The sequence below is a fragment of the Magnolia sinica genome, chromosome 12, assembly GCF_029962835.1.
Source record: "Magnolia sinica isolate HGM2019 chromosome 12, MsV1, whole genome shotgun sequence".
Lineage (NCBI taxonomy): Eukaryota > Viridiplantae > Streptophyta > Magnoliopsida > Magnoliales > Magnoliaceae > Magnolia > Magnolia sinica.
The window spans coordinates 80,493,058-80,502,422 of NC_080584.1; the positions used below are offsets into that span (position 1 = coordinate 80,493,058).

At 43.4% G+C, this 9,365-nt stretch overlaps 1 protein-coding gene across 1 annotated transcript; it reads left to right on the forward strand.

Moving 5' to 3' along the window:
* The first annotated feature begins 470 nt into the window (after nt 1-470).
* On the forward strand, nt 471-8,253 carry LOC131221862 (uncharacterized). The gene is made up of 3 exons (XM_058217161.1): nt 471-824; nt 857-874; nt 5,779-8,253. Exon 3 carries the CDS (start codon nt 5,780-5,782, stop codon nt 8,102-8,104), a length of 2,325 nt encoding a protein of 774 aa, XP_058073144.1. The 5' UTR covers nt 471-824; nt 857-874; nt 5,779; the 3' UTR covers nt 8,105-8,253.
* Nucleotides 8,254-9,365: the final 1,112 nt, after the last annotated feature.

The following is a 9,365-nucleotide window of genomic DNA, read 5'->3' on the forward strand; positions in this document are numbered from 1 at the left end:
ATCATTTTACCAAATGAAACCGAAAATTAGCAGATCCAAATCTCAGGTGGACCATACCATAAGAAACAGTAGCGATTGACCATTAACAACCTCTAATGGGCCACAGAAGTTTCTCATCAAGATGATATTTGTATTTTTTCCATTCATACAGATTTATGAGACATTATCAACATGTAGGATGGCTAATAAACATTACAGTAAGCCGTAAGAAGTTTTTAATGGTGGGAAGATCAATCGCCACTTTTTCCTGTAGTATAGTCCATTTAAGATTTGAAACTACTTCATTTTTGGATTAATGCGTTTAAATAATCTGGAAAAACGGATGAACGGTATGGATATAGAATATATACATCAAGGTGGGCCCCACAGTAAGGTCTGCACCATCTTCAGTGAGGCTGGGCCGCACTTAATCCGCTCGGCTCCCAGACGGATAAGTCTCTTTGAGTCTTTCCTTCTCCCGTTTACTTGTTTCTCTTTTGGTCATCGAGCGAGCGAGGGAGAGGTTTGTTGTTTTTTAATTTCCTCCATTGCCCCCGATGACCTGAAACTCATCACAGCCGGCGATCTCGGTGCTGAAAGCCATCATGCGTGATGTCTGATCTAACGGTCCCCACTTCCTGATCTCTCGTTTCTCGTCGCTGGCTCCGGCACCGATCATCGTCCTAAGATCCGGCGACTGTTCTCAGCGGCAACAGATCGGGCGACCCCAGATCCGTCGTGGAGCATCACGCATTAGTATCTCCGCCAAGCCATTCACTCTAACAAGGAAGAAATTTCAGGTTTGGTTCGTTTGTGTGGTGAAATCAAAGCCTATCTTTGAACGGTGCAAAACACTTGGAGAGTGGCCATCATATCCTGCAAGCCATTGAAATTAGTAAGTGAACCATCTCAGCTTCTTTTTCTACTGCTTTCACAACATAAATTCGCGTTTGAGTCACATCCAACCCATCCCTTTGGTTTGCTGGACTGTGTGGATTAGCTAGGCCAAAATTCTGGACGGGGATTGCTCACTACCTTCCTGCGGTTGGAAGCTATGTGGGACCCACTGTGATGTTTGTGAGAGATCCACCCCGTCCAGATGTTTGACCAGTGCATGTGAGGGTATGAGCCCGAAAATGAGGCAGATCCAACACTCAAGTGAGCGACACGACAGGAAAAAGTGAGAAGGGAAATGCCTACCGTTGAAACCTTCCTAGCGTCTGCCGTGATGTTTATATGCCATCCAAACCGTTCATAAGATCATTCCCTCTGGGATGAAGTGAAAACTCAAAAATATTAGCATGATCAGAAACAACTGTGGCCCAGGAAGGTTTCAGCTTCGGGCGTTCAATCCAACTGTTTTGGATCTGCCTCATTTTAGGGCATGTCCTGATATGAGCTGGAAAAACGGATGAAATTGGTAGATTTCTCACAAACATCACGGTGGGCCCCACCTAGCTTCCGACCGCACGATGTTAGTGCAGTCCGGGTTGGATCATCCAAAACTTTTGTAACCTAAAAAAAAAATACTTTTACCAGTAGTTCACCACCTTTACCATGGTTTGGTCCATCAGATATTTGGATCTTCTTAAATTTTACTATAAAGTCTTGAAGAGTTAAAAAATTGATGGGCAGCCTAGGCAGCGTCGATGTACAGAACATTTATAAAGGTGGGCCCCACAAGGTAAGGGTAACACCTACTCAGAGTCCTTTGGATGACTGATGCATGTGTTTGCCTGTAAAGGCTGTAAACAGAGCATCTTTATGAAACCGGACAAAAGGCATGTTTTAAATTACAAGTATTTACGAATAAAAAGATATTATACAGGTTAGTTAATATGCACTCGTGATATATGGGGCCCACCATAATGCGTACAGTACATCTAATCTATCTGTCATATACTTTTGTCGATGCTCTCTTGTTGCCCTTAAAAAATAGCCCATCCATTATCAAATGGACCACACGAGGGAAGGATAAGATGTCCACCGTAAAAAAAACTTCTAAATTGCATATAGGGCCCACGCTGATGTGTGGAACACATTCAATCCATTTGATGCATGCATGCTTTAATGCCCTCTTAAGGTCGTAAAAAAAAAATCAAGTCCTTTTGTAATTTGTGGATTTCAAGAGGGTCACTGTGTAAGTTGTGTAGTATGAAAACCTGCTTTATCCATTGCAAATACTTTATAAGCTAGCCAAACACACCATCATTCTGCTTGTAAACAAATTACCACTTAAAAACCAAACAAAATAACATGTAAATCACTTACACATGAGACTCTTTTAATGGGTAATATGTTTATAACTAAAAAAATTACAAGTACCGGGACAATCCCATGGGATTAGGTGGGATGGAATGAATTTAAAGGTAATGATGTTGGTGTCAGTGTTTGTCCCTTGATCCCATGGGTTTGGGATAGCCCATGGGATATACAGCAGCCTGTTTGGACCATCCCAAATGGATGGGTTTGCATCTACACTGCTTCTTGTGGTGTGCCCCACTCATTGTTTTATATTTGCCCTAAAACAGATTTATTGCTAAATGTAGGCCCGTGAAAATGATGGACGGAGTGGATATCTCATTGATATCTTGGTGGGCCCCACATAGAGATGAAAAATCACATCCTGGGATTGGCAGAATCCATGTTAGCTAAAGGGCAGTGTTTACGAGGCGAGGTACATCCCGCCATCCCAAACGGGGGATGGGATGAGATCTAGCAGGATAACCCTCCTAATCCCAAGATAGCCCACATCCAGCGCCTGGCCAAACACGCCCTAAAGTGTTACCAGGGCAACAGTTAATCCACTCCCATCTGGAAAGGGTTGCCATAGGTTAGGCCTGGTGTTGGTCTTGGCCCAGATTTTGAACCGTTTTGGGATGGGCTGTTAGGCCGGCCATATTGAAAATCTGATTTTTAGGCCCGAGCTCAGCCCATCGACAACCATAACGAGATGGAAATGGCCGGACGCCGATTTCCTGCCAATGTCTTATCAAGGAGGTGCATGCACTGAGAAGTTAGGTAGGCCTTCCATGATGTTTCTAAGAAATTCACTTCATGTATCCATCTTTTAAGCTTCTTTTAGTATAAGAGGCCAAAAAAGAGGTGCATCCAAAACTCAAATGAGCCACACGAGAGGGAACCGTGGAGATTGAACAAAGACCGTTTAACCATTCATATGGCCACAGAAGTTTTATACCACACTAAGGCTTTTATTTTTTCAGCTCATGACAGTGGGAATGACCTTAGAAACGGTTTGGATGGCCTATGAACATTAAGCCGGACCAAAAAGGTCTTCGTAGGGGCATTTCTTTCCTTACATTTCCATCTCGTGTGGCCTTTTTGGGTTTTGGATTCGCCTCAGATGAGAAAAAGAGACGGATGGGGGTGGATTTAAAGCCAATTGTACCGTAGACCCCACCTAGCTTCCGGCTTTTGGCGAATGTCAATTCAAACCGACAACATGGTGGGCCACTAGGGTAATTTTTCAATGAGAGTCACATCATATGAGCTGACAGAGCTGACAGAGCACATGTCAAGGATGATATGAGTAAATGGCACCTGTGAAAGATCTAGGCCATTCATCAGGAAGCAGTACGCAATAGTGGGCATTAAACACTTACCATTGAAACAATCATGGGCCCACAGGGATGTTTGTGAGAAATCCACTCCGTCCACCAACTTCGATGGATCATGAAGCAGATAAAATAATCAAGTGGACCTCATGGCACATGGGATTCACCCTTGAGGTATTTTTTTTTTTTGAGAAATCACCACATCCAATAGTTCGGATAATTGTAAGGCATTAGCTAAAAAATTAGGAAGATCTAAAACTCAAGTGGGCCGTAGGATTGAAAATAGTGGAGATCCAATGGCCATCGTTGAAACACTTGAAGACCACTGTGATTTTTCTAACAAATCCACCCAGTCCAACAGTTTCATTGGATCATTTTAAGGGGTGGGTTCACTTGATAGGAAATAATGAGTATTGAATGCCCACCGTTGAAACACTCTCTACCTCTCTCACTGTAGTTTCCATTCAGGGACTGCTAAAAAATTCATGGGGCTCACCTTGATGTTTTTAAAAAATCTACACCATTTGCCATTTTATTCAGATAATTTTAGTGGGTGAGCTAAAACATGAGGCAGATCCAAAACTCAAGTGGGCCAGATAGTAGTAGGGAGAAATCCACCTAGTATGCTTGTTTTCCATTTCATGATAGTATGTGGGCCAAAAAATGAGTTAGATTCAAAACTCAAGTAAGCCGCACAGTAGAAAACAGTGGAGATTGAACGGCCACCAATCAAACCCTTGGGGCCTATTGTGATGTTTTTTTTAGAAATCCACCCCGTCGACCATTTTAGCCAAATAATTTTAGTGGGTAGCTACAAAACTCAAGTAAGCTGCAGGTGAGGGGATGTGGGGCCGAAAAACCAGGTAGATACAGAACTCAAGTGGGCATATGGCAAGAAATAATTGGTATAAAAAACTAACTTTTGAAACATGTGTGGCACAGTCATGGGCCCACAGAAGTTTTGGATCGGGCCATTTTCATTTCATCCCAATGGGAGTGACTTTATGAGGGGTATGGATGGCATATAAACAACACAGCGGACCCAATAAGGCTGCAACAATAGGCATTTTCCTCTTCTTTATTCCCTTCCCAAAAAAGAAAAAGTAAAAGCACAGTGGGCCCAGCTACATCACGGGTCACGAGCAAATGTCGAGCTAGTGCATGGAGGTCGTTTTCATTGAGAGTAGTGTAAACAGTTACTTTATTAACTGTGAAAAGTAGGTAGTTTTATGGAAATGATTTAAAAGTATGCTGTTTTTGGTCCACAGCCCAAAATGTAGAGGGTTATATGAAAAATTCTTATAATATAAGAAATTGAACAGTAAAAACAGAAGGGTTGTCAATGAGTTGGTTTCTGGCAGGGTTCAAATGTACAACCACAGCCGGGCTCATAAAAATTAGGTCTGGTTTGTCCAGGTCTCGTCTTGAGCACAGATGCCGTTCCAGCATCCTTCAAGACATAGTTTGAAAACCTGAAACTCCACTTCACTCAACACTATCGTTAATAATTATAAATTAAAATAAAGTAGAAATTATTAATCAGTTATATTTTTATATGTATTATAAAGTGAGAAAGTAAGTTGTTAGTCGTTTCACACCAATCAAATTAAACCAAATCTATCAATTTATGTAGCGATAATTGGTAGCTACAGTTTTTAGTAGTAATCGAAATCTACGCTCCGCACTAAGGACCTCAACCTTCAATTATCTTATTGTGTGATTGTTATTAAAATCTACAAATGGTTGAACAAGCAATCGGTTTTCTTAGAATATGGACATATATGTTCATATTGTACATATTTATTTATTTTGGCATGTCGGAATGACATCGATCAGTTTGGATGGAGCCATGTATGCCCGTATACACTACACGCGACAAAAAACAAACCGAGCGTACAATAAGGGTGGTCAGATAAGATCATTTACATGGCCAGACATACTCCTTTACATGTGTGTAGCTAACTGGTCCAAGATGGTTGCTGGCCCAAACCTGACTAGACCTCATTTTAAACGGAACTCAACCAAAATTTTTAATAGGTCTAAATTGGATGAAGAATACATTTTCTACACCCAATACCGTCCTTATAATTCCTTTCAATGGTGCTAGCAAAAGAAAATAAGAAATCGCAGTGATACGGGTTTTTGCGGCTGTTGGATCTTTTTATCTTCGACAACCGATCCTACCATCTAAAATGTTTGATATATATATATATTTTTTAATCAGGATGGAAGGAGGAATAGAAAAGTTGTTGAAGCCAGTAAGAAACTTGTGGAATTACTGGGATATTCGAGTCTTTATTCTATGTAGCCTGTTGCTGCAAATCCTTCTCATCTTCTTCACGCCCCTGCGCAAACGGAAGTCATCCAAGCTGCTGACCTTAATCACATGGTCCCTCTACCTTCTCGCCGATTGGGTGGCTGATTTCGCACTGGGCCTTCTTGCCAATAGCCAGGGGGACGACTTGGATTGCCCTAGCATCAACTGCCCGCCTGGAGTCAAGATCATGGCCTCTTCTGGTGGGCAAAAGCATGATATTGAAAAATCCACCAACAGAAAAATTCTTGCCTTCTGGGCTCCATTCCTTCTTTTACACCTCGGCGGGCCGGATACGATCACGGCCTTCGCAATGGAAGATAACGAGCTATGGCTTAGGCATTTGCTTGGGATGATTTTCGAGGGCGGTGCAGCCGCTTATGTCTTCGCGCTTTCACTTCCAGACAACAGTCTCTTAGTCCCGACTCTGTTGATGTTTGTGGTCGGGATTATCAAATACAGCGAGCGGACATACGCACTCTATCTTGCAAGCATGGATGGCTTCAGGGACTCGATGCTTGAAAAGCCGGACCCTGGCCCGAACTACGCTAAGCTCATGGAGGAATACCAGTCAAAGATAGAGGCAGGTGTCCCAGCTCAGATCGTAATTAGCCCAGAGCCAGAAGCCCATGAAGTCGAGCCGCAGCGCCAGGAATTGGACGAAGTGACTAAAGTAAGCAAGGCATACCACTACTTCAAGACCTTCAAAGGCCTCATTGTCGAGCTCATGTTCAGCTTCCGTGAACGTGCAGAGAGCCGCAATGACTTCCTGTGTAGGTCCCCGGAAGAGGCATTCCGAGTCATTGAGTACGAGCTCCAATTTGTATATGATGTGCTCTTCACCAAAGCTGCTGTGGTGCACAATATCTATAGTTACATCCTGCGGTTTATCTGCTCTTGCTCGATCATGGCTACCTTCTTGCTATTCTTCTTTGCCAAGAAGCGGGAGTTCCTCCCACTCGACGTTGTGATCACCTACACATTGTTGGTTGGTGCTATTACCTTGGATTTTGTGGCTTTCATCATGGTCATACTCTCTGATTGGTCTGTGGTTAAGGTCCATAGTCTCATGCTCAAACCCATCGTCTCTAGTCCCATGCTCAAACCCATCGTCTCTAACATCATCACTAACATCATTACTAACATCTTGCCTCAAGATCGATGGTCTGTATCTATTAAGCAGTTCAATCTCATAGATATTTGCATCCCCCATCATGAAAAGTACTTTGGGCGGATCGCTTATCGGCCAACCATTTATGGCAAGTTCTCTGAGGCATTGTACATACAGAAGTTCTTGAGATGTAAGATGGCGAGCGACTTCTGGAGGGAGATGCAATACACTTACCGTGTGAAAGTTTCAGACAAGCTGAAGGGGTTCATCTTCGATGAGCTGAAGAAGAAGACTGAGATCATGAAAGAGCCCAAGGCAGCCCGGGGCTTATGTTCAAGTCGAGGCAACTGGGCCCTTGAGCAGAAGGGCTACCTTAGCCAATTTGACGAGAGCGTCGAGGTCGAGTTCGATGAGAGCTTGCTCAGGTGGCATATCGCCACCACCCTTTGTTATTACTCCAAGGAGGAGGATGGCAAGAAGAAGAATCCCTCCAAAGAGGGCGGCAGTACAAACAAAGGATCCCAAGGAAATGAGCCAGCCCCCATCATTGAGTCCAGGCGCGAACTCAGCAAGCTTATATCCGATTACATGATGTATCTCCTCATCATGCAACCTTCTATGATGTCATCATCGGCTGTAATCGGGCAGATTAGGTTTCGAGATACCTGCGCTGAGGCGAAGAACTTCTTCCTTCGGAGGCCGTTTGAAAGGTGGGAACTGAAGTCTCTGTCTGCCTTGTTCTGCTCTCTGCAAGATGTGGAGAAAGAAAAGCATAAAGACCGCCAGAACGCGTGCACCGATCTTCTATCGGTGAATACCGAAGCAAAGCCCATCGAGGTAAAGGGAGATCGGAGCAAATCGGTATTGTTCGACGCATGCATTCTCGCCAAGAAGCTGAAGGATGAACTGAAGGTTGGCCAGAGATGGGCCCTGATCAGCGAAGTGTGGGTTGAGATGCTATCCTATGCTGCTTGTAAATGCAGCGGGATAGCCCATGCCCAACGGCTGAGTAAAGGCGGTGAGCTTCTCACCTTCGTTTGGTATCTAATGGTTCACCTTGGCTTAGGAGAACAGTACCGCATTGAGGCGGGCGATGCTAGGGCCAAACTAATTGTAGGAAAGTGATTGAGGCTTAAATTGTATTTGCTACACCTTCATATAGGAAGTACTTGTTTGAGTCAATTGAGTAAGTTTAGACGTATTTACTAATTTTTAGTAAGTCCACTGTCTGGGAGAAAGTTCCCTGTTTAAGAGAAGTTTCCTATTTTAGATAAGTTTAAGAGTCTCAAACTTTTATAAACTATTATAAATGTCTTAAATTTGTATATAATAGGGTTTATTGATGTTGATGACCATCAACAGACCACTCAATCCCATTAAGCAGCTGTCGATCCCATTGATAGCTCACTCGATCTCATTGAAAATATCCCATATTTTTTGCCATTGCATTCTAGACAGTTTTTTGGGTCCAAATCGATATGATCGAAGGTGGCTTCGATCCCAATGATGGGACATTGAAGGCACTTGATATGATCGAAGCTTTCATAGACTGACTTGCGCAATTTTATGGAATTGTAGGTTTTGTTTCCTGTTTCAGTGTTAATCCATTTTAAGAGTTTGTGATTAGGGATTAGTGTATTGAAACATGCTTAGGGTCTTAGGGTCTGTTTGGCTGGGCGGACTGGAAGGGATTGGATGGTATTGGAAGGGATTGGAAGTTAAATCTTGGGATTGGCTGGGCATGCCAAACAGACTGGGTGATCTGATCCCGGAATATAGCAATCACATGGATCTTGCACCAATCCACTGACAACACCATCATTACCTTTAAATCCCATCCAATCCACCCTAATTTGTTCAAATTTGCCTGGGACGTGTTTGGTTCGAGGGATTGGAAGGGATGGGAAGGTTTAATCCTGGGATTGGCCGGGCGTGCCAAACAAACTTGATATAGCAATCCCATGGATCTTGCACCAATCCACTGACGCAACCATCATTACCTCGAAATCCATGCTATCCACCCTAATACCATTCAATCCCTTCCAATCCACCTAGCCAAACATGCCCTTAGGGGCTGGTGTCAACCCTTCAAGCTACAACTCCAGTGCCCGTTGATAACTCATCTTCTGTTTGCGGACGACACGCTTCTATTCCTAAACGGTAGCCGGAACTCGCTTCTTACAATTAAGAAATTCATCCATTCATTCCAAGAGGTGTCAGGTCAAAAAATCAATTAAAACAAGAGCTGCTTCATATGTTTAGACAAGTTGTCCGTAAGAAGGATCAGATCCATTGAACGCCTCCTGGGTCTTGCCAAATCCAATGCAGAGGTCCATTACCTGGGTGTGCCATTAACTAAGGGTAGAGTGAAGCAGTCTGACTTTTC